This window comes from Durio zibethinus, chromosome 16, assembly GCF_047325235.1.
Source record: "Durio zibethinus cultivar Kanyao isolate XHJ-2024 chromosome 16, ASM4732523v1, whole genome shotgun sequence".
Taxonomy (NCBI): Eukaryota; Viridiplantae; Streptophyta; class Magnoliopsida; order Malvales; family Malvaceae; genus Durio; species Durio zibethinus.
This window is the reverse complement of record NC_143177.1, coordinates 2775791-2801744: the sequence shown is the minus strand read 5'-3', so window position 1 is coordinate 2801744 and position 25954 is coordinate 2775791. Positions and strand designations below refer to the sequence as shown.

Below are 25954 nucleotides of genomic sequence, written 5' to 3'. Positions count from 1 at the left end.
TTTTATGTTTTAATATTTTAATATTTTTAATTATACTTTAAATATATGTGTTATTTCAATAATTCTGTTTATAGAATTTAAAATTTTCATCTTTATGATAATAATGAAAATGTGACACCTTTCTAGTTTCATAGGTTAAGTTTTTATAATAATCCTTATAATTCAATTGTTATTTATGTTAGAGAAGGAGATTTTAGTTCAACTATTTTTATACATTTTGTAATTAAATTGTTAATTAATAAAATTTCCTCTTCTATGAATAGAAAAATTAAAATACAGCCATAGAACAAGTAATACACAAATAATCATTTAATTTTGGATGATTTATATTATGACATAATTAATATAACAAGTTCATAAAAAAAGTTTTATTGCATTTTAATTTGAAAGCATATTTGAATTGGCTAAATTAAGACTAAAGGTTTTGGAAGTTATTTAATTCAAAACTAAACGTTTTAATTTATACAAATAAAGGTAAAATGTTATTGATTTGTAATAATGTAAAATTTATTTCAATGGAAAATGAGATGCTAATGTTATGCATCGTTAAGTTGCTCACATGTAAAAGCTATATTACCAAAAAATATAATGTAGAATATGATGCGAAATTAACTTGATCATGTGTAATGACAAGTGGAAAAAGTTGGTGTTTGTTTTTCTAAGCTTATTTTCATTTTTCTTTATCATTTTTGTTTGTATCGTTAGAGAGCTTGAGCTTAAGGTTTACAAGCTGTAAGTCTTTTTCTTGTTTATTCTCGTTTTTCATCGTAAATTGAAAATTTTTTTTTGTTTTAATAATATCTGAACATAATGTTTTCTTCAAATATCAGTTCATCTAGTAACGTAAATTCAAAGTTAGTATAAATTTGGGTTTTCTCATACTTTGATTTTTTTTTTTAATTTGTTATTCAAAATATTAAAATTGTAAGGTTTTTAAAGGAGGGTCTTATGATATAATTTTGAAGTGTACTTGTCATTATGACTTCCAATGTTGTTTGCTAAAATTGCTCGATTTTCAGTGGTTGTTGTAGTAGACTTAGACTTTGATAAATGACCTTTTTTTCCACTAGTCATCTTATAAAGTCTCCTTTCCTTAAAACATCTTCCACTAGATGTTATTTGGTTTTTAGACTTCAGTTTTTGCATTTTCGATAGCAATAACAACAACAACATTGACGGGATTTGACACTGGAGTTGAAACTAGAATAGAAATTGGATTTGAAACTGGAATGAAAATTAGATTTGAAATTGAATTTGTTGAAGTTGGAGTTGAAACTAGAATTAAAGTTAATGCAGAAGTAGTTGTAGTTATAGTTACAGTTGCTAATGACAAACAATTGATATTAGTTGAAACAAATACACAGCCAGATCTAGATGCAAATACAAAAGCTAATGCAAAAGCACCATAAACAATAGCTAAAATAGTAGATAGTGAGCAGTTTCAATAGGATTTATAGTACTTGATGCACCTTGATTCATGTCCTAGTCTCTAGATCTAAGCATATGATAATCTTACCATCATAAAAAGAAAAATAAAGTTGAATTGATGGGTTAAAGACATTTTAATAGTCAAAATTCACAATAGTACAATATTTGTAATAATAAATAAAAACAAAACAAAATAAAATAAAATTCTCTAATTGCCTACCACAAGACAACCTCTTTTGTTATGGCCTGGTCGATGGCATAATTTACATGTCATTATCATGCCTTTCCTAGATAGATTTATTGAATTATTGTGCTTGGTTTTCTTTGGTTTATCATGATCATTTCTTCTACTGGTTTTGGGCTATTTGGCATCTTTCTAAACTTTGGGGGTAGAACCTTTTCTTTTATCATTGGTTATGCCTAATCCTTTCTCTCAAGTATAAGTTGTAAAACATTACTACAAGTCTGTAGATACACCTTCTTATGATGCCAACTAGACACAAAATCTTCAACATTTCTACCTAGATTCCTAATTGCACATATGACATGTGCACATGGGATATCGAAAAGTTGGTACATTCTAAAACTACAAGCTTTTTCATTAGGTTGAACAATGAACCTATCTAGACCTACATCTATTTCATATTCACCATTTTTATTAAATGCAACTACACACTATGATGTTATAGATATATATTTTTTAATGACTTTTGCAATGTTAGGACCAATCACACCTCTTCACTTAGAGCATTCTTTTTTCTTTTTTCCAATTCTTACGATCAGAGACTTTATGCTTTCAAATAAATAAATCATTGATTTCTTCTTCGCATCTAGCAATGTCCCATTGAATGCTTCATATAAGTTGTTGTCAATCAACTCACATCTAGAGTCTGTATTGAAAAATGCTCTACATTGTTAAGCTAGGGCTTTTATTATGTCTATAGTTACAGTCTCATTTTTTTTCGGTAATTTTCTCATATTTTCTTTAAATTGTTTTACTGTTAAAAACTTAGCAATTGTCCAAAAAATATTTTTTTATCTCATCACCTTTATGTCCTCTCGTAGCCCAATTAACATATACATGCCTAACACAGAATCTATGTTCAGCATTTGAAAGTAACTCTACAATTGCTTTATCAATGACTTATAAGTGATATGAAAATGATTAGTAATTGGTTTAAGTATATAATTTAATTTAAATAAGCATTTAAATATTTACCTTTTGTTGATCTGTCGTGATTGTCTAGCCTATTCCATTTAAAAAAAAAATCATGTTTGATGTCAACAAATCAAGAAACCATTTTCATGAAGCTATGCATTTCACTTCCACCAATGCTCATGCCATTAGAAACATTTGATTGTTTCTATATCTACCAATTGGATATAGCAACTCATCTTTTGTCAAGCTTTTAACCCAACAATCATCTAGTCCCAAAAAAGGTTTACAACTACTTTCTAAACTTTTTTAAGTGCCTCGAAGCATATATAGTACCTTTAAAATATAGGTGGAGAACTTGGCAATAGCCTATGAACTTGTATTTTCAATGTGCTACCTTTATTAATTTTTTTAATCATATCAGCATAATCCCATCAAAGTTCAAACTCATCCTTATAATTGCTAATAACTTTATCAACCACATCTTTTTTAGCCCTTCTTATCATGCTAATATTCACCCATTATCAAATTTTTTTCTAAGTAACTTCTACATTTTTGCATTCTTAATAAAAGAATCTTTTATAAATCTGTTTGTGTACAATTTAGCCAAAATAGTTTGACTTATCCTTGGATTTTTTAAAATTTTGTTGCATTCATAAGTGTTATTGTAAGTCTTCACTTGAAATGATTACAACTTTCTATCATTAGCTGCATAGATTACCTAAGGACATTATTTTGTAGCACATTTACCTTTAACGAAATTTTTATCGTTCTTAGCCCAATGATACTCATATTTGTCGTAATAGAAAGTAAGGACATAGTATATTTAAATCGCTTTAAATTCTCAAATAATATGCCTAACTTAATGTAAAGGGTTTTGGCATTGGGATCATACACTGAAAACTTATTTCTTATCTTAGTAGCATCATCAACCATTCTATCCTCATCACTAACAAGCTTATCATACTCATCAAAGTCATATTACTCATTCCGATATCCCTCATCAACATCATCATTGATTGGTGAGGTTGAATTTGGTTTCATCCTAGAGTCATTATTAACTCCATCCCTATCCATATTCACACCAATTTGTACTTTTTCATCGACTCTATTTTTCTTACATTTACCCTTTTCTAACATAGCTTTTACTTTAGATCTAGTAGTAATTATCTCTTCATCATCATTATCACTCAAATTTTGATTTTGTATATAGTACAAATAATATTTCCTTCACTACTATTTTTATCAGTTGCATTTTCAACTTCTATTACAACCACATCTTCATTTTCTATCATTATTGCTCTTTCTGCCCTAACATCTTCATTTCCTATCATTTTACCTTAAAGACATATTCATTTTCTACCCTTATTGCCTTAACTACCTCTTCAATCTTTACCCTTGCTTTCTCAATTACATCTTCATTCCTTACCCTTACTTCTTTAAATACATCTTCAATTCTTATCCTTTCATTCCTTACTGCCTCAGCTATATATTAATTTTTTACCATTTCATTCCTTACTACCTCAGTTATATATTGATTTTTTACCCTTTCATTCCCTACCACCTCAGCTACATCTTTCATTTTAAGTCTAGTTAACAGCTCAGAAGCTAAAACAGCTTTATCTATACCATGTACTATATACACATCAACTACACCAAAATCTATCATATACATAATCGTACCAAGAGTGCTTCTATCATCATTTACTACCATTAGCTCATCAGTTAGTGTTTTTCTAAGTTTTAAATGCAATATCTCACTAATATTCATATACCTAGTCTCATTGCAAATGTCTAATAACTCATAGTAAGATATCTTATTAGGATTAACTATCAAGTTCTCTACTATCGCATTTATATACATAAGATTATTACCATTACCAACAAAAGCCTCAGCATAGTGAAATCGTATAATACATTAATCAAAACTAATACTGCAAAAGCAAGAAAAATAAATTTTGTCACAATATAAATTAAATTTCAACAATAATCATTTCAATAGTAGATAAGTAATATAAGAATCATTTCCAGCAAAAAATTGTGTTATAAGTGCTATCCAAGTGCTATAAGTGCATTTTATAAAAATTTGTATTATAAGTTCTATAAGTGCATGTCCCTTACCTAAGTGGTTCTTAGCATGTCCTTGACAATGAAAATTGTAGTTAGTGTGCATGTCCATTACATTGTTATGAAATTTGTGTTATAAGCTTTTACATTATTATGACCCTTAGCTAAAGGTCTTTCTTTGAAATGCAAATTTTTTTTACAATAGGTTTTTTATGTGCACATCTTTGCTCAAAAGTTTAGATTGTTTTTTTCTTTGTTATTTGTTATTAGAATTAGAATTTATATGATTGACTTGATGTCTTGATTTGGTAATATTTTTGGAAAAATAATTTATAAAGTGAACTTGAGGTTGTGAACATACTTATACTTGATCTTGGTTATATTTTTGATGATTTGGTAGCTAGTTATGTGGATATTCTTCTCATCTGTGTTTTTTTGTTCTCGAAATTAGAATTCACGTGATTGACTTGATGTACTGATTTGGTAATGCATTTTGGCAAGATAATTTATAAAGTGGACTTAAGGTTGTGAACATGCTTATACTTAATATTGGTTATATTTCTTATGATTTTGTGGTTGGTTCTATGGATATTTTTCTCATCTATATTATTGTCCTTAGAATTAGAGTTCACATTATTTACTTGATGTTGTTATTTGGTAATGTTTTTGGCAAGATAATTTATAAAGTGGACTTGAAGTTATGAACATATTTATTCTTAATCTTTGTTATATTTCTAATGATTTTGTGGCTAGTTATGTGGATATTCTTTTTATATGTGTTATTTTGTTATTGGACTGCTGAAGTTAAACATTATATTGGATTTGGCTAAAATTTTAAGAGATGTCTTGAAAGTAGAAGAAATTTCAATGATAATTTTTTATGTATATTTTTGAAAACTTTTTGGTCAGGTAGTAAGGTGGAGATTTAATTCTAACATTTTGACACAACAGCTTAATTATCTCACCAAATTTAGGTTATAAATGTTTTCAATCCTATGCTACTCCCCATCTATCTTTTGTTCCTTGATAAACCCTAAAGACAATTGTAGCCTAAGAATTCATGAAACATTTAACCTTATTTAAAATCCTAGTTGCCATGAATTGTTGGTTTTTTTTAATTATTTTTATTTTTTTATGAACTTAACATTGAGGACTTTTGAGGTGAAAATACTTTAATGCTAATTAATTGGCTTTATTTATGCTATAAATTAGGCCAACAGTGATGGTTGATCATACCAGAATAGCTTAAACCAAAACATTCCTTAACTCTTTACAGAAACAACAACAGAAAACCCTAATAGCATGTTAAACATAAATAGTAAAATATGCCTAACAGTAGAAATAGTTAAACAATTATGATAAGCTACATACCAGAATATGACTAAAGTAGAAAATCTTAATTATAAATTCGAGCAATTAAGAACAATATAAAAAACCCTAAACTAGAATATGCCTAAGTATGAAAAACTGTAGAAAACCTTAAACCACAAAATACCTAATTATGAAGAATAGCATAACAAAAAAATACGTAAATACTATTTACAATATTATTCATCTTACACAATTTAACAAAAAAACAACTAAGCTTATAAATTTTTGGAGCTCAAACCATTGAACTCTAAACAGAATCAACTCTTATCACATAATCAATTGAATTGAATGAGTGTTACCGTCAAATTAATTGGCGATAGCGTTTACCTCACACAAATTAATGATTGAAATTGAATCAATGATTGAAATAACTTTTTTAGGTAATCAGGTTAAGAATGATTTGCTATGGTTTCGAGGATTTTTTTTTTCTTGATTTAGGTAAAACTTTTTTTTTCTAAATAACTTTTCATTTCTTTTTTTTTTTACAGAATATTAAAAAAAATCCAAATTAGCTTGCAATTTGTCTAATCACCTAGTTTATATTTTTTTTACATGTTATTACGACGTGTAACATGCACATCCTATTTTTTATTGAAATAAATCTTACATTATTACAAGTTAATAATGTTTGATATTTATTTATACAAATTAAACGTTTAGTCTTGAATTGAACAATCACCCAAACTTTTCATCTTAATTTGATTATTTAACCTTTGAATTCGAGTAAAAATTAGTTCAAGGTTTTGCAAACATGTTCAAATGTAGCCTCGACAAAACAAATTTTAGTTTGAAACATTGGTATTGATTGGATACTAACTAAGCCAAATCAAATTCATGCATGCATAAACTTGGTATAATTTTTAAGTTTGATCGGTATAAGTTCATTAATTAGTTGCAATTAAGAATGGCGATGAGTAGAGTATCCATTAATTTTGACATATCTTATATAAATATATTAAAATCAAAGTTTTTGGCATAAATGATAATTGTACTACATAGATAACTTGACTTCTAAATATGTGAACACTTTTAAATAAATGTCATGTGTTTTGTATTTAATTATTTATATTTAATTTTATACATTTTAAATAAAAAAATGTTCTTCTTAAATTAATTACATTTATTTTGTCTTAAATGTTCAATATTCTTACCTAAATTTTAAGTACTATCTAATTAACATTTCAAATTTAAATGTCAAAACTAAATTGAAACTAAATAAATTATAATATTTATTTTCCTTTTATGTCTAAATATATTGAATGTTCATATTTGTATTTTAATAATCTTTTGTAGGATTGCGAACATATACAAACTAAGATGAGCAAAACAAGACAAATTCACACAAATTCATACTAAATGATGAATACATTAATTGAATAAAAATGCATTTCTAAAATGACATAATATTCATTTTTTTTATTTAGTACAAATTATAGCAATCTGGCTTAAAATGACAATATATTATGCTATTATGTATTGTGAACGTTGTTCCGTAAATTAAGAAAACAGGCTCTTGATAACCGTTGACATTGAGGGATTGGTGGTGCTGTAGCCTCCATCAATGACCAGATTGAGTCCACTTACGTACTTGGATTCATCACTTGCTAAATACAGAGCAGCTTGAGCCACATCTTCTGGTTCCAACACCGTCCTCTTCAAGTTTGCCCCCATGGAAACCACCTCCTCCAATTTCTCCTTCGCCATCATGCCGAACGGTCTTCTTAGCAGTGGAGTCGCCACTCCGTGTGGCGAAATGCAATTTACTCTTATTCCATACTGTCCCAACTCCACACACAGATTCTTAGCCAACCCCACAAGTGCATGCTTTGATGTCACATAGGCATGTCCGGCATCAGTGCCAGCTATGACTGAGAATACGCTTGAAGTGAAGAGAATGCATCCTTTCTTGGCTGGAATCATCACCTTGGCAGCGTGTTTGGCACCCAAGTACCCTCCAAACACATTGACATCAAGAACCTTCTTGAATCTCTCATCATCTGAAGAAACTATATTCTTGTCAGGGCTGGTTGTACCAGCGTTGTTGAACATGATATCAAGCTTTCCATACTTGGAGACAGCTAAATCAACTGCACTTCCGACGTCTGAGTCCAATGTAACATCACAGTGAACATATGTGATGTTTTCTTCTCCAAGCTCTTGACAAATAGCTTGTCCGAGATCATCTTGGATGTCTGCAATGAGGACCTTTGCACCATGCTGGACAAAAAGCCTTGCTGTGCTCTCACCTATGCCACTAGCACCTCCGGTTATCAATGCCACCTTACCTTCTAGCCTGTAAAGGAAGAAATCAATTAAACAAGGTTAATTGGAATCAGTTAAATAAGGCAATCATTTCTGGGTGTTTTTCCTTACCTTCTTATGTTCGAAGCCTCTGAAGAACTGGCGCTCATCTTTCCTTCAAATCGATGAGAAATCACTGCTGCAATGAAGATTAATTCTTGAAGATTTAATTCTAAATTATAGCAGGTTCCTTGTGCTCTTATAGAAGACAGATAAAACAATTAATCTGAACACCATATAAATGTAAAGTATGGAGTACTAGATCACAGAAAGGTTGAATTCTGTGTCTGACCCAAAAAAAAAACAAAAAATATATATTTAATTAACTAGAGACAATGTCGCCTTGACTTGACTAAGCCAAATTGGATTAAATGAAGTTATTCAAAGCTTGAAAATTAGGATAAGAATTTCAAGGAGGCTTCAGCCTTCTGGAATGCAGTATTCTAAAACAATGTCTATATAAAAATTTGGTCAATTGCGTGCCCTTTCTTTTTAACGAATATTATTGCAACAGCTTTAAGAAACAGCTTAAGCTGTATTACGAAATCTTTATTTAAAAGCAAAACTAATCATAGCCGGTGCCTTGCCTTTGACATTATGGGTGAAAAAAGGGTTCAAGTGGGTCCTTACCTATGTAAGAGAGAGAGCACTTGACAAGATAAGAATTTCTAAAGAATAGGTATAATACCTAAATATGCCCTAAAACTTTACTTTAAAATGTAAATAAATTTTTTTATTACATAAAATTAAGATTATAAAATTTTATTTTATGATAATTAAAACTTTGACGGTATAAAATATTTAATTTTTTTGTTTAAATTTTTTAATTAGATGATTTAATTTATAAAAAAAATTTATTCAGATTCATTTAGATGAATTAAATAATAAATATTTAAGAAAATATTATTTTAAAAATTCTATCAATCGGATATTATTCATTTTATTTTAAGATTCAATGAGTATAATTACAATAAAATAAAATTTCATAATCTTAATTTCAAGCAACAAAAAATTGAAGACTCGTTTGCATTATGAAATAAAGTTCAAAATTTTATTTAAGTATTAAGCCTAAAAAATATTAAATAGGAGTTTACATTTGATGCATTGTGTATGCATGTTATATATACATTAGGGATGTCAATGGATAAGGTATAAGTAGGGTAAAGCATTGTCTATCTTTATCTTTGGATTTTTATATTATAATCATCTCTATATCCATACTTAATGGATATTTTAAATTTATTTTCATTCTTATCTCCGTGGGTATTTAATGGGTATGGGTAATCCCCATACGCTTAACTTTTAAAAAAATAAAAATAAAATTTTTGAATTTATTTTTATTTTTATTTTATATATTTAGATAATTTTTTATAAATATATATTAATATTTATTTTTAATAAAAACATATTAATTCTAATTAATATAAAATAATAATTTATATTATTTAATAAAAAATTTATTTACTAAATATATATAAATATATATAAGATACGAGTATGGACGGATATTATATTACTCATCTTTATTCTTATACTTAATCGGATAATAAATTAAGTTTTCCATTTAATATAAGTAAAATTGATATTCCTGATATACATGTCATATACTATCAATGACAATGACACCTCATAAAAAAATAATTTTAAAATCTTAAAATCTTAAAAAGAAAATAAATGAATTCTAAAAATATATTTAAAATTAATTTTTTAATGAGATGTCATTATGTAGTTCATTATAAACCGTGCATAGAATATAAATACTTTAGGTAAATAAAAACAGTCCTTGGATATTTGTTGCAGATCAATTTCAAACTTTATTTCTGGAAGAGACAAAATAAAAATTAAAATTCAACATAGTGGAAACTTTGAGCCAATGTCAAATGAAACAGAAGAAATGATACTAATGCAAAAAAGTGAAGTCACCAAGAGCAATGGAATCCAAAACCTGGATTCCCACCAAAAGTATCAAATTTTGAAACACCAAATTAAGACATTAGGCTGTGGATAGTCATGGCCAAGGAGCGATTGGTTATGCTGCCTATAGCCTCCATCAACCAGCAGATTCGAACAGCTTTTCTTTCAAGTTTCCTGCTATGGAAACCGAACTCTCCATCTCTTTTTACATCATTCCCAGGCCCACTTACCCAAACAAAACTCAGCCCCATTTAAGGTTGCATTAAAGACCAAACAAAACGAGGGCCTGACTTGGTACTGGCTTTTGTCTTTTTGATTCGGTGCTTAAAAATAGTGAAGTACAGCGCTTTGCTGTGGTTTTATCATTTAATTATTTAATACATATTATAACAGCAAAATTGAAAAAAAAAAAAATAATTGTATTATAAGAGTGATTGTAAATAACTTGAACGAAAAATAAGTGGTTAGATAATTATCAAATAAATTTTAAATTTGATGATTCCTTCTAAAACAATAAAATTTTTTTTTAGTGGATTCTTCAAACAAAGGAAAGATTGTTGTATTTCTCAATTTCAATAGAAGGAGAAAATTAAAAAAAAAATGCTAGAAACAAAAATGAATTTGAGAAAAGAGGAAGATAAAGAGTTAACAATCAATATCTATTTAAGAGATCATTTATATGGATAAATGTACTTGATAAACCTTCTAAAAGAATTAATTTTTTTAAAAAATTAAGTGAAAAAAATATTTATACTTACAATCATTGGTTAGATGAATTAGTTTTTTTTTTTTTTAGAGAATGAAAATTAAAAGTAATAAATAAATAATAATGAGTAAAGAAGACAATTAATTACTTATATTAAGAATTTTAATAATACGAATTCATCTTCTTTCAAGCTATAAAAAAGATTCATTGTCTCTTGAATAAAAAAATATAATATATATAATTGAAATAAATGAAAAATGAATAAAGATAAAGAGGAAGTAATAGATCAAGAATGGAATATGAAGCATTATTGACTCTAAACCCTAATGAAAGACATAAAAAAGGGATAATTAAGATTGAATGACTTAAAAACTTAAAATGAATATATGACATCTTAATGATCCTACATGACAAATGAAGGTTGCATATGTGGTAATCCATATGTCACAATTTTAGATAACATGAGATGAAAATATATGTATATTAGATTGATCCATTAATTATTATATCAACAGTATGACTAATCACTCGTATAATCCTCAATACAAAATTTGCCTTAAGATAATGATGCCTTTACTTCCTATATGCATCCTACGTTAATTTCAAATGAAGTTTCAAGGTTATATAAAATTTGTATGCCTTCTCTGTTGTGTAATTGCCTTCTAAAATTTCCCCCATAGAGTTGGTTTCTTTCTTATAGATTACAATAATCACAAATTAGAAAAGGAAGAGACATCATATTTATATCTAAATGATTCCTTAGGAATTTAAGACAATAATAAAAAAACCCAATGTAGTGATAAATATTTTCATAATGATTTTACGTTCGGAGAGACTCGATCTCTAGACTTGGTAAAAATTTTTGAAGTCGTCACAAATCTTTTTATAGGATGTGATTGGTTACCTAAAATATTATCTTTTAGTAAAAAAATTTAAAATTAATTAAAACTTACTAAAAGAAGTTTAAGTTTGCGAAATCAAGACAAGGTCCGGGAGTACGGTTACGAGTGAAAAAAGTATTAGTACCTTCATGTCTCCTGTTCGAAGAATAGTACCATTTAAACATGCGTAATCCTATAATTTTGATAATGAGATCTTTTTTATTTAAGTTTAATGTCTTAAAATTTATTTTAAAATATTTTTCTCTGTTTCGAAATTAACATTATTATTATTATTTCGTATTCTATAAATTCTTCAATGCTTTGGTGAAATTTATAGAAAATCACTATTTAAAAAATATTTCGAGAAAATTGATCATTCATAAAATTCTTGAAATTTCGTCATAAGATATTTTAATTACTTATTTAAAAAAAAAATTTAGGAATATCCCGACTCTTTGGTGAGTTTCCAAAATTTATAACAAATTTTAATATTATCCCGACTCTTCGATGGAATCTAAATATTATGGTTATTTTAAAATTTTGTATTATTTATTTGTTAATATTTTTTTATAAGAAGAAATTTAGATTATCTCGACTCACCAGTGAAATCTAAATATTAATCTCTTGTTTAAAGAAAATCGAACTCTTTCAATTTTTTATATATATATTTAAAAAAATTCAAGATATCAATTATTATTAATTTCATTCTTTATTATTTTTTATTATTATTTTACATTATTTAAATCAATCTTTATTTTAGTAAAAATAATTTTGGATTATCCAAACTCTATGATAAAATCTAAAAAATTATTTTTGCTTGCAATAATTAAAGAAAATTAAACTCTTTTAGCTTTCTCTAAAAATTGCATTTAAAAGATTCATTTAAACAATTTATTTTTTATTTTTTAGCAAAAATTATTTTTTAAATAATCCCAACATTTTGGTGAAATTTAAATAATATTTTTGCTTGTAATAGAATTTATTTCCTTTAAATAGTTATTATTATTAAATTTTTTTATTTATATTTTTTTAGGTCTTTATTTTATTTTAGTTTTATTTTTTATTATATTTATTTATATATTTTTTAAATTATTACTAGTAATAATATAAAATAATAATAATAACATCATAAAAAAATAACATAAAAATCAAAATCAAAATCAAAATGAAAAATAAAAAGAAAAAGAAAAAGAAAAACCTGCGAAATGGGTCGGATCGGTGCGTAGATCCTGGACAGGTCGAGTTCGATCCAGACGTCCAAAACGACATCGTTTTGAAGGGCCTATAAAATGCCTGTTTCTTTTTTTTTTTCTTTATTTTCTCCTTTCCCCTTTCTTTTTTTACCCAGACTTTTCTCTCTAGAAAACCCAGCCTCTATACTGACTGTCGTGGAGCTCAATTTTCAGTCGGTTGTCACCATGCACCGATGGTCAAAAACTTCAACGGCGTAAAAAAAATCAAAGATTCCCAAATTCTTGTGATCAAAAAATTCAACAGTCATCGAAGAATTTAAACTTTTTCAAATTTTAGTGTCGAAAAATTCAACCGTCATAAAAAAATTTAAACTTTTTCAGTTTCTTCTGACCCAAAAAAATTTTCAAAAATTTTAAAAAATTCCCCCAATGATCTTTTTTGCTTTCTAAACACTTTTTAAGCTTAGATTTTTCAAAAACAATCTGCAACTTCCTAGATCGAAATTTTCATTCTTAAAAAATTTTTTTTTTGTGTTTGTTGTTGTTTTTTTTTAATTATGTGTTCCTCATTTTTTGTTCTTTATGTCCTTTTGTTTTTGCAAAACTTAGTGCTATTTATAGAGCTTTGAGGATTCAAGATCCCATATCTTTTGGGATCTTTTTTTGTGAAAAATTTATGTCTATCATGTGACTTTTGGTCACCGAATTTTATGCTGTCAAGTTAGGCAATGTTAAGGAGAAATTTAGATTACTCTGATAGTTTGATTTCGACTGTCAGAGTTGAAATCAAAGACCTTTTTTTTTACTTTTTTTTTTCTTTTGTTTTAAAGATTAATAATAATAATAAAAATAATAACATAAACAAAATTATATTTAAATAATAATAAAAAAGAAAAACAAAATTGGTGCCTACAAATATTTTTGCCTCTGTCTTAGATTTAAATATGGACAAACATGCAAACAGAACAAGCAAGTTTATCAGAACTGGCAGTGTTTGACCAACAACCCCGAAGGCAGCGTAAGATATATTTTACGAAAAAACCAAATGGGGTTCCTAGATTTCAACGGAGGGACAGAGAATCTTAGTTGTTTGATGTCCCTTTTTCAGGGTTTAACATTTCTTCAAGGTTTTGATGTCCAAATTTTACAGAAAATTTTCAAAAGAATGACTTCTTCATATCAAAAGAAGATATTAGCTTCATCATTGCCTTCGACCGATATCATTGCTAGTAATGATGATATTATCATGGAGATTCTATTGCGTTTGCTAACAAAGACAGTTATCAAGTTCAAATTAGTATCCAGACAATGGCTCCACCCAAGGCCAAGCAATTCACCTCTCTTTTGACCCTTGTGCCACGGGATCTATCATGATCTTGCAGTCTTGCAATGTCTTACTTATATGTTACAGCCAAAGGTATGGGTCACTTTCTCCTTGCACGTAATAAATTTTCAACCCTGCCACCAACAAATTCTCCATTCTCCCTGAACTCTTTGGGCATAAAAGCTTTATAAATTTCTATAGTTCAGCTCATGAACCAAATATATCACCTTTCTATCAGGTTGTTTGGGTTCAGTTCTATAAATCTTTTGGAGGCATGGTTCGGTCGATTTCCTCAATAAAGGGTAAGGTCTTTAGGAATTTTAGCTCGTCCTTAAAGGATGCGGCTTTTCCTTTTATTTCCTTCTTCATGGCTTGCATCCTGACTTTCAAATCTCTGTTTGACTGGGATTTGAAGTCAGTCTGTTCGGATTGTTGTGTACTTGCATAGGTAGAGTTATGGCTAGAATAGTGATGATGGGTAGCTGAAACGGCATGTTCTCCCTTCTAGAGGTTGATGAGGCTTCAACTTCTTCGTACCTTGGTTGTCTTTCTATTAATTGTCTATGATGGGTGACCAAATCGGGTACTTTTCAGGCTTAGAGTGTGTTATGCTTTGGGGCATTTATTTTAGGGTTTGGATTTGTTCGGCAAAGACTTGAAATTATTCCATGTTTGGCCTTGCTTGTATCGGTGTAGGTCAGTCCATAGGTTGGCTGTTGTGTGTTTCGGTCCTGGCTGGGACTGTTAGCTCTATTTCTGGGTAGGATGTTACTAATCCGGCTAAAAAATGTATGCCTCCTACTTGTCACACTAAATATTGATGTCTAGCTCTAAGTTAAGGGTAACAATCTTGAAATCACAAAAAATTAAATAAAGCAGTTAAGGGCAAAAATAGAGAACTTTTTTTATGTTTACACTTCAACGCTCGAGTGAAAATCAGTGGTCAATTAGAGGAGATTGAAAAAAGAATGAAAACTAAATGGAGTAAGAAAAAAATAATAAGATAGATAATACTTAAATAACTTTATTTATAATCGAAACGTACAAAAAGTTTGTGGATAAAATAATAATAATATAATCAAATTAACGTGATATTATACATGTCAGATTAGCTCAAAAATCGAAAATATTTTTGATTATTTTTTAACAATTTCTAATGAAAGAAAAAATTAATTTATCTTTTGGATCCAAAAATACTGTTAACAAATTGGAAGTAGTAACAACTAAAGAAAGATTCATTAAATTCTTCATACATTAAAATGCTGGAAACTGTAACTAAAATATTATATCATGATGTCTTAAGATTTTTTTTTTTTTTTTGCTTTTAATTTTTTTTAACTATTACATTAAAAATATTAAAAATTCAGATATCATATTAAACATTACATTATAATTTAAAAATTATTCATGACATTAATAAAAAAAAGAAAATCAATTTTGTTTAACTGTTTTTGAAATTTCAAAAACTAAACAAAGCATGAAATTGCAACACTCGAAAGATTTTCAACGCACGTAAATTAAGTACTAGCATATTTATTCCAAATTTTTTTAATTAAAATCAGATTTTGGAGTTTTAATCTAATTTGACTACATCCCTATACCTAAAACATGTGTTGAATCTACTTGATGGCGTATGATAATGATGATGAACTAGCTGGATATTCGTTCAAAGTCAATCTTAATAAAATTTAGACCATCTACATTTTCTTGCATTGCCAAACAACTGAAGACTGAGGATTTATGAGAATGTGCATGAAACTTCTTTGATAGTACTAATATTTTCCATTAAAAATGGTGAACAAAACAGAAAAAGTTATCTTTAAGGAAATCATAGGCATGACAATTTATGTTTTGTTTACTTTTTTTTTGTCGTTTATTTCGATATCATGTTTTAAAATTTCAAATCTAAAAAATCAATCATTTTGGTTCCAGGGATGTGATACGATCTGTTCGATATCCAAGGTAAATCTATGCAGATCAAACTCCATCGGTGAAACTTAAGCTAAAACCTAAATGGCATAAACCCCAATTATTATCATAAGTGGGTACTTAATATTGATCTCCTTTGCATGGCTTCAAATAGTTATTTTATGGGCAAAAGTACAGCATACCTGAAAATGCTACGTAAAATGATTTTAGCATCGATACTAGGCAGGAATGTGATGTGGAAACCAAAAACCTGAAAAGAAATATACGAAAGCCTCATTTCTTTTAAAACTAAAAATGCTTGATGCAAAGAGGGCAGTAACACTCTTTACGATCTGTTTTCCTTGTGAAAAGATTACAAACTCACTCCAAATCTAATAAGACCCAACAAATTTACTCAAATACATCATTACACTGGGATAACTCCGTCGTTGGTTGCCTTTTTCAGTGTCCATGGGAAGGTCGGAATAATGTATAGCCATTGACGCCACATGCCAGATTAGAATACTCTGGACTGTAGAATGGGTAACTGCCAACATCTGCTGCATTCCTCATGCTGAGTAAAGACAGATCCGAAGAAGCCATTGGCCACTGGGTTGGGACCGATCCATCAATTTGCCCATTGGCATAAGGTAGGGGTCTAGCTTGCGGAATAAATTCCCTTGATGTATCAAAATGGTTGCCTGAGGAAATACTGTCACCTCGTTGGAACCCATAAGCATGGTAACTCCTTGCTCGCTCAAACCTGCATGAGCCATTCGAAGATTGCATCTCACCCGACATGCCCAAATTGGGTGGAAAAGAAAAGTGCCGATTTAATAAATGTGATCCATTGCCAAGAGAATGGAAGCCTGTTCCTGGCCTATCTGCTCTCCCAACATTGTGTTCCTCATCAAGCAAGTCATTGATAATATCAAGATGTGGAAACTCGTCTGCCAAGGCACCTTGGGTCTGACGTGCACATGTAAAGGATGAAAAATCAGTAGAGAAGTGTTCCCGTGATCCATTAGGCACAGACTTATACAAGTCAAGATTTTGGATCTCACTAAGCAATGAAGAAGGATCAGAATGCATACTTCTACTGCCATCTCTTTGAGAACTCTCCATCCACTGGGGTGCATTCGGGAAAGTATCCCGAGTTACTATGCCAAATGGAAAGCCTGATTGGACAGAATTTGGCTCCATCCTCTCTGACCTCTGGGGTATATACACTGGTGCAGATACCAAGGCGGGTGGCTGTGAGTATGCTAGTGATGGGTTAACTCTTGAGCTAGGGGAGTTGGGATGAGTAAAACCAGATGAAACAGAAGCAACATTGTTACCCATTATGGCATTTCTATAAGATTGAGGACCATAACTAGTAGCTGGGGATGGGTCAGGACCTAAACGGCCAGCTGCACTAACTGAACGAGCAAGAATCTGAGTTGTTTGAACCATAGAAACAACAGGAGCACTTGGCCTAGGACCAGGAATAAGAGGAGCACTAGAGGGCCTTGACATCACAGGCACCTGTGGGGTCACAGGTTTTTCAGCTGGTTTCGGAGTTGCAGCCTTCTGAGTCTCAGATTTTGATAAACCAATCATTTGGAATGATGAAATCAAAGATGCAGGTTGATCATTATGTTGCAGGCCATTTGACGATGCCTTCCTCACTGGCATAGAATCTACACCACTAGCACTCTTGTACTCTGACCTAAATTGAGCAGTAGGTCGCAGATTTCTTGGAGGACTTCTTGGAGAGGATGGTATAGCAGCTGTCTTCTCTTTAGGTCTTTTTAAATCAAGTGGATCTTGGGTGCTTGGTTTCTTTTGCACCAAAATAACTTCCTATTACATAGAAAAGGTAAATGTCAATCATTGAGCCCTCAAGCTGTAGAAGCAGTACAATTGTAAAGTAACAAAAAAATTTAAGAGCTTAATAATATGGACATAAATATATAAAAATACACCACCTTCTTAACAGCATCCTGCTCAACCCACTTTGTCTGATCCAGCAAGAATGAAACAGAAGCCTCAGACTCAGATTCACCAGCCTTACTACTTTCAGAAACATCATTATGGTCCCCTGCATCTAATGCAGGACAAGAAGCCTGATTATCAGTTTCTGTAGTCCAACTACTGCCATCACTTGATGTTTTGCCGCGCTGGTTCTTCCCACTACAAATTTGAAGAGCCAGATGAGATAAATACCATATTTTATCATCCAGAAGCATGGAAAGAAACCTAAGCAACACTTTACCTGCTAGGCGATTTCTGATTTTGGTTGTTTGAGAATGAGTTCCCTTTATAGGGGTCATTCATTACCAATGAGGGTATTGAGTCTGTCGAACATGTTGATGAACTATCATCCATTATAGATGGGCTCCTTTTATCAGCTACTCCATTTTGTACACACGATAGTCCACTTATTCCACTGCTACTGGCTTCTGTGGGAGGATGGATTTCTGATGTATCTGTATCCCAATTAACAGGACTAGCATCTCTGTCTTCTGAGTCAGGCTGAAGAACTTCAGTGGCACCATCAACTGAGTCAGAAACATCAGAAACATCACCCAGAACATCAGATTTTTCGGGCACTGGCTGCAACTCCACCATCATAGAGGCATCCGTTTCATCATCTTGGTTGTCATCTTGGTGATTCTCAAGTGCAGCCAGAATAGCCTTCTCCTCCCTTCCTTTATCTTTGCTTTTCCGATTATTCCGTTTTTGCTTAGCCTGCAGTATGTAAGCAGGGAAAATGCATTGCATTCAGAAGGGGAACAAACAACTTTACAAATTTATTCACCATCTTTAAGTCTTTAAAAATGAAAGTTAGAAAAATAAACATATACTTCAAATTGCTTCCAAAAGTAAATTTAAAAAATAAATTTGGGAAAATGTAAAACCTCATTTTATTCCATTTTATTGCGCTTGGGTGGTCCCAGGAGAGTGTTTATTTTGATATCAGCTAAGATTCTACCATGCCAAGAAAAAAAAAAAGGAATTATACATGTTTTTTCTTTGATTTTTTCTCTTTTTCAGATGCTCCTCGTTTAGCCTTCTGCTCACTTTCAGCCAAGCATGCAGCTTCTTCACGGATGAGTTCTTCTTGCCTCTTCAAAGCAACAACTTCCTGGTAGGCAACTTCTATTTTGTTGCTGTATTTAAGCAAAAAATTAGGGATCCATGGGTACAAACAAGTGAGTATCATCCCATTAATATCCTATGGAGATTGATGAATATAAGTTTTAAACACTATGTGAAAATTAAGAATCCAATCTTTCCATCAAGCTGACCAAAGCGGTCACCTAAAGGAACCCAAAATCATGACTAACTCCATTAACAACTAATTATATGCAATTAAGCGATCAGAAAATAAGACAATGCCCTATGTGCTATAGAGTACTATTTCAGCTAATAAGTTTACTAAGATATTGCCCTCTCCCACTAAAAGAGAAGACATTGCTGTGCCAGTGCATACACCATGGTGGATAGTGTTGCCATGGTGACGGGGCAAATCAAGCAGATATAGTGATGCCTCGTGTAAGAGAATGCAGAATCCCAAGTCCCAATGAAAAAAATTAGTTAAATTGATTTTATAAGAAAAAACTGCATGCTAAACTAAATTTTAAAGCAACAGATAAAATATAATTGATGGATCCAGAATATATTTTTAGTCAGTGTTAAGGAAATTCTATGCCAAGCTCAGTAAATCCTCACAATAAGTTAAAAAAATAAAAGTCTTGCTGCCACAAGTTGACTTCTATTATCAAAAATCATTTAAATTTTGCAATTTCAAGAAAAAGAAAATGTCTAGAAAAAATATAGGAGCCAGCGATCCATTTAAATTATACAGCAACTCTCATCAACTATTTATCCTCCATTTGTTTCTTTTAAACTCCCACAGAAAAATGTGGAGGTACATTAAAAAAGAATTCAAGTGTAAACACAACTGTTTTTTCTTTCCTTTCCCTCAAGATTTCCACGAACCAAATGGAGCAACTTATTGACAGTTAAAACTTAATACTCCCTTGGGTCCATTACTTGATAGGACAAACAAGAAAATGTTATATACATACACATAAATCATCTATATTTATACACGCATGTATATTTTGAGGCTGGTCCTAGTTATAAGGACACATTCCAGTATTTTCACAAGTAATGGGGAAAATCAACAAGCTAGTATTTCTTGACCGAAAAATCAACAAATATGATACCTGAAAATATGAGCGAGAACAAATATTTCCACTGTCCTGCAACCCAATTCTGTAAGACGCCTTTCATCACGCTCAATTGAATCCTTGTTGAAATCTTCTCCAGAATTCCCATCCTAGATAAAATGAAAAGGCTCGCTGAGCAAGAAAAAGCTGAAACCCCATTTTCATACCCAAAATAAAAATCCATGTACAGGAAAAAGCTTTGCTCATTGTTGCTGTAAAAAGAATTAATTTGCCAGGCTAGGGGCTTGAATTAACTTTTCCACAAAGGTATATGGGAAAAGCATTTGCTTCCAGGGAAGAGAAAGCATCTATTCATAGGCACCAATCCAGAACTCATGTATTGGAAACAGAAGTCAAAAAATTCAACTAAATATGTTTTCATCTAACTACAAAAATTTTAAAACGGAACTTTACAAATTACTCTGTACTTGCTTAAACCCATGTGGTTTTCATACTCATTTTAACATATAATCAATATTCAGAAACTTACCTTTGTTCGGTTCTGAGGACCTTTCTCATCTTTAGGAGGTAATGGTTCCAAAGCAGCCCTTTCTAGAAGTAGTAGCACATCATCCACTAACACAAACATATCTTTTTCCACGCGAACAATTGGAGCTGGCATTTCTTCAGCATCCAATAATTTTGAATTCGCTTTCTTGCCCTTACTTTGGCCATCTAGAGCCTTCAACCCACTATAAAGTGAATCCATTACCAAAGTAGATGTCACTTCCTTCTCTATAAAAAAGTGCTTCAAAACTACTTTCAAAATCACATCTGTTTTCTCCCTGGACATTCGGCGCCTGGCATTTTGGTCAATCCCCAACCAGAAAGCACAGAAGCTGCAAAATTTGAAAGCAATTATTTGGAGAAAAAAGGCAACAAGAAGATAAAGGTGATGGCCGAATGAGAAACAAAATCATCAAATATATGCCTTTCAAAACAGGATTACAAGCACAAAAAATTAAGAAAAATCACTAAGGTGAAAACAATTTAGGCCACCCTGGATATATAAGGTCAAGGCAAGAAGGAATCTGATGCTATAAGGAAAAAGATGAAAATTTAAGCAGAACATAAGGCAATGGTAATAGGAACTACAGACTGATAATAAAAAATAACATATCCTTCGAACATAGATGTTGAACACAGTTAAAACTGATATTCAGTGTTCTAAGTTAGTAACAAGTCATTAAAAGTACAGAGTATAAAATCTTTTACCTTGACCACGTAGCTTTGTCCTCTATCAACTTCCCTAGCTTGTTTCGTCTCTCATCCGAAAAACGGCGACAAATTAGCTCTACATTTGTCAAATAGACTCTAACAAGTTCTCTCCTATACAGACAATCAAGGCAACGAAAAGGCTGGTCTGCTTTCTCCCTACAAATCCAAATCAAAATATTAAATTTGCTCATCAAGATGGAAAGAAACTAAATCAGGTAAACAAAAATTAGCTCAACATATCAACTTGGTTGTAACATACCAAGGCCATAATTTCAAAATGAGGAAACAACTCCATGGAAGGAACCTTCTTAAACTATAATGACCTCATTACTAAGCCAACTTCATCATCAAAGATATAATACAATGGCTGAATGAAACAATTATCAATCAACTGTTTCACCCCAAGTCTTATATTTGCCGAGAACTGGGATTGCAAAAGTTGTGTTGATAAGCATGAACATCAGTCAAAGTCTATATGTAATGCCACTACTCATATAAAAAGCCAAAGGAAATTGGAAGAACTTACTTGGTTATAAAGGCTATGTAATAAAGATCACTAGGAAAGGAAAAGTTGTCTAAGCATTGAATGAAGCACCATAGGCAGAGGTTTGCTTATAAATAAATTACTGATTACCTGATGACTTGAACTTGAGCTTTTATTATTAGTGTGTCAGACTCTATAAACCCATCATAAACTTTTGAGAGCTCCATAAACTTTTTCCATCCCCAGTCATGCTCTTTCTTGCAGAATCGATGTAAAGTATCTGCAAACCAAAGCAAGTTACTCATAGCTCATAATCTCTATTAGCACTACTAAACTAAATTTGAGCCAACCAACCTGAATATTTTGATTTCTTTGGATCTTTATTCACAACAGCTATCGTAAACTGTGCAAAATGACTCCAACCTGTCTCAGAATAGAGCAAGGAATCATATATAAGTTCAACAACATAATAGCAGATTAATGATAATAAATCCAAAGTGGAAATTGCAGATAACATCAAACCTGGAAGAAGTTTGTCGTGATTAGCAACACAGAGAAACAGTGAGAGATGATTGCAAACATCACAACCTTGTGGATAAATTAAAATGTACCTGTCAACCACAGCAAATGGCTGAAATCAAAACTAATGAATTTGCACGGCTAAAAGGCGATATGTTTCTTTATGACCAACAAATGAACAGTTTAAAAGATTTTTCTGTTTGTGTAAAAGTAAATATACTTCACAAATAGTTTCAATATAATATGAAAGAATAGGAATTCCAGAATGAAAAGTATGAATTTGACAGAGCAAAGTAGAAACATAACAGCCAATAATATTTAAGCCCCATACCACTTGTAGCCACCAACTTCAAATGCATTACTGCGAAGATCCCTTTTGTTAATCTGCGAAAATTTCTCTATCTTCCATGTATATTTCCCATATAATTCAGAAGGTTTCGGCCCTATAAAAAAGTGAACTCAGCTTTGGAAGTTTCTATCATAAAAAAGGGAAGAATAACAAGAACATATTCCAAACCCTTCCTACTCAAAATAAGAATATAAAAAGAATATTGGTAGAGAAAACTTCTTGCTATGTATTCCCTACCCAGCTTAATTTGTACTTTCTGTACACTCAAATAGTTCAGAGCAAGCACCATCTACTAACAAGCTAGGCTATCCATCATTATAAAGAAATAAACTCAGTTTAACTTTTGATCATAAAAAAAGGGAAGAATAAAAAAAACATATTTAACCAGTTCATACTTAACATGGCAATATAGAAAAGTACTGGTTGAGAAAACTTCGAGAAATATTCCCTAACCCTGTAGCCCAGCTTAATTTGTACTTTTAGTACACTCAAATAGTTCAGAACAACCATCACATATTAGCAAGCTAGCCTATTCACTTCTCATGTTATATGTTTCTCCAGTTGTATTACGCATCAGGAAGGAACAGGTTCCAGCCAACAACACCTTATAGAACTCCAGATGACATTAAAAAACAAAAAATCTAATGTAAATAACTCCTTCTGGCACTACAGATGACATTTAAGGAAACAAAGAAATATGGAATAAATAATTACTGAGCCCTAAAAACCGATTGCTTGACTAGATATCATGAGTGTCCAAATTTTACATGTCCAGAGGAAAAAATTCTCCAAAAACCACTCCTTTTCATCCATCTAGTCAACTTGCATATGTAAGGGTAAAGGAGATAAAAGAAACAGGATGGTTAGAGAAATATTTTTCTTCATGTATCCCTTAGGAGGTGAATGTGTCATGAGAACTAGGCTTCAGTACTTAACCTTCCATAATCAACCATCAATCAATGAGCTAGAGCTTGAAAAACATAACTTAATAGGAAAACAACAACAAAACAAGTCAAAACCATCTATGATTTAATAATCTCAAGACAATTGTGGCTCCATTATACTCGCTTCAACAACCAAATCCAATAATTGTAATTATGATTATAAGTAATTTTAAACATCATCGAACCCCTCAGTCACATTTCATAATGTAGACAGCAAAATCACAATAGACTACCCAAAAAAGAATGCAAGCCAATCTTTTTATCAGGCCATTTCAAGTTTTTTAATCATTCATTGTTTTTGGACATTATACTGGATTTAATACATAATGGATTCAATCTAAAGCTTCAATAGACTTTATTATGGTTGAAAATAAACAGGCATACAAACACGTGCTCAAAAGAATAAAGAGAATTCAACCGAACATGAAAGGATCCAAAAGCATACCATCATCATCATCATCGTCCCCAGAGTCCCAATAAGGGGGTGAGGTTGAAGGTGTTCCATTTTCCACCTGCTCAGAAGACCTCCATTCTGCCAATGCTTCCCCTAATTGGCAACGCTGCCCACTTGAAATCCCCTCCACGGACCATCCCACTCCGGACTCCTCACTTGCAACCCCAGCCATTTTCCCCTTCAAAAGTCCTCCGCACACTCCTTCAGCTCCACTTGCTACACAACGCAAGACCCAAATAACGAACCACTCAAAATTATTAACTCTTAAACCTCACTTAGAAATGTAAAATCATCAGAAACATCATTGCTATATAGTCAAATACCCTCCACTCAATGTTTTCATCACAGTATCCAAAACCGAATATTCCAACTACAATTATATCAACATTTCCGCCGTCGTCACGAGGAAAAATACCCAAATTACCCAAAAACTAAATGATACAAACACGATTTTGGGTTCAAACCCTATTGATAACAAAATTTTCCAAAATTCAAAAAATTAACATAAAACCATATAAAAATTCAAAAACCTATCGAACTTCGGCAGCTGCAATCACTCAAATTATAATACGATAATCAATATAATTAAAAAATCCTAATAAAATCATTAACCTAGCTCAAAAATGAACCAAGCAGAATCTTATGAATCAATCCAAAAAACCAAAATTCAAAAACAAAAAAAAAAGGCATCTAATTAAGACCCAATTGCCTGAACCGCAAGCCCAATTAAACCCCCTAAATAAATAATAAAGATCACCAGATTGAAAACCCCCAAAACCCCAATCAAAATCAAACCCCCAAAAAAATGAAAAAAAATAAAAGAGAAACAATAAATAAACGAAAAGAATCAAAATGATTCTGACGACATCGTACAGATCGAATGGTGAAAACGAACCTGGAATGGGAGAGTCAATATAGTTTTTGTTTTGGTTCAAATGAGGCTATGTCACTTCTCTTGAGATTCTAGAGAGAAAGACACACAAAAAAGAAAAAAGGGAAGCAGCAAAATAGAGAGAAAGAGCAATGAAGAAAAAAGAGAACCCAGGAAAATAAAATAAATTTTATTTTAGTTATAATAAATTCTTTAAATTTTCTTATTCAATTTTTGATAATCTACTAAATTTTTTTATTTTATCAAAAAGAGAATAAAATAAACAAAGGGCCTTAATTTACGAAGAATCGATGACAAAGTGACGCCTCTGACTAGGGATGGCATCAGGTCGGATTCGGGGCGGGTTTTGCTCGCCCCGAACTCGATCAGATTTTTTGCTTATCAAATTCGACCCCGATTTGATCCGAATTATTTTAATATCCGATCTCGATCCGATCCGACAATATGTAAATCGTATCCGATCCGATCCGACCCGATCCGAAATTAATAAAATATTATTTTTTAAAATATAAAATTTTATTTTTTAAATATAAATATTTAAAAATATCATTATATAAATATATATAAATAATTAATTAATTAATTAAAAAATAATTTTTTAATAATGTCGGATCGGGTAGGGTCG

At 30.9% G+C, this 25954-nt stretch overlaps 2 protein-coding genes across 5 annotated transcripts; both read right to left on the bottom strand.

Moving 5' to 3' along the window:
- Positions 1–7340: 7340 nt before the first annotated feature.
- Positions 7341–8737, bottom strand: LOC111298530 (short chain aldehyde dehydrogenase 1-like). Its single transcript, XM_022893244.2, has 2 exons — positions 8396–8737; positions 7341–8315 (listed from the first exon to the last, which is right to left on the bottom strand). The coding sequence occupies exons 1-2, from the start codon at positions 8431–8433 to the stop codon at positions 7520–7522; spliced, it is 834 nt and encodes a 277-aa protein (XP_022748979.2). The 5' UTR covers positions 8434–8737; the 3' UTR covers positions 7341–7519.
- A 7784-nt stretch (positions 8738–16521) lies between these two features.
- Positions 16522–25480, bottom strand: LOC111291843 (TRAF-like superfamily protein). 4 transcript variants are annotated; one of them, XM_022883956.2, is made up of 14 exons: positions 25333–25480; positions 24429–24653; positions 23022–23133; positions 22694–22782; positions 22526–22594; positions 22322–22451; positions 21685–21843; positions 20960–21308; positions 20467–20579; positions 19257–19404; positions 18507–18982; positions 18220–18424; positions 17344–18094; positions 16522–17218 (listed from the first exon to the last, which is right to left on the bottom strand). In XM_022883956.2, the coding sequence occupies exons 2-14, from the start codon at positions 24607–24609 to the stop codon at positions 17181–17183; spliced, it is 2820 nt and encodes a 939-aa protein (XP_022739691.2). In that variant the 5' UTR covers positions 24610–24653; positions 25333–25480; the 3' UTR covers positions 16522–17180. The 4 variants fall into 4 exon arrangements, with proteins under 4 accessions (XP_022739691.2, XP_022739667.2, XP_089601291.1 ...); XM_022883932.2 differs by having other exon boundaries at positions 16522–18094; XM_089745165.1 differs by having other exon boundaries at positions 16522–18094; positions 23022–23134; positions 24433–24653.
- Between the last annotated feature and the right edge of the window lie 474 nt (positions 25481–25954).

What these genes read in the sequence shown, in the direction of transcription:
- LOC111291843 (XM_089745164.1), bottom strand. Translation starts at nt 24,609, where the DNA reads ATGGCTGGGGTTGCAAGTGAGGAGTCCGGAGTGGGATGGTCCGTGGAG. An exon ending in GCTCAAGTTCAAGTCATCAG is followed by an intron (nt 21,844 to 22,321) that starts GTAATCAGTAAT and finishes TTGGATTTGTAG; the next exon opens with GGAGAAAGCAGACCAGCCTT. An exon ending in GTCCTCAGAACCGAACAAAG is followed by an intron (nt 20,580 to 20,959) that starts GTAAGTTTCTGA and finishes CATTTTATCTAG; the next exon opens with GATGGGAATTCTGGAGAAGA.
- LOC111298530 (XM_022893244.2), bottom strand. Translation starts at nt 8,433, where the DNA reads ATGAGCGCCAGTTCTTCAGAGGCTTCGAACATAAGAAG. An exon ending in GAGGCTTCGAACATAAGAAG is followed by an intron (nt 8,316 to 8,395) that starts GTAAGGAAAAAC and finishes CTTCCTTTACAG; the next exon opens with GCTAGAAGGTAAGGTGGCAT.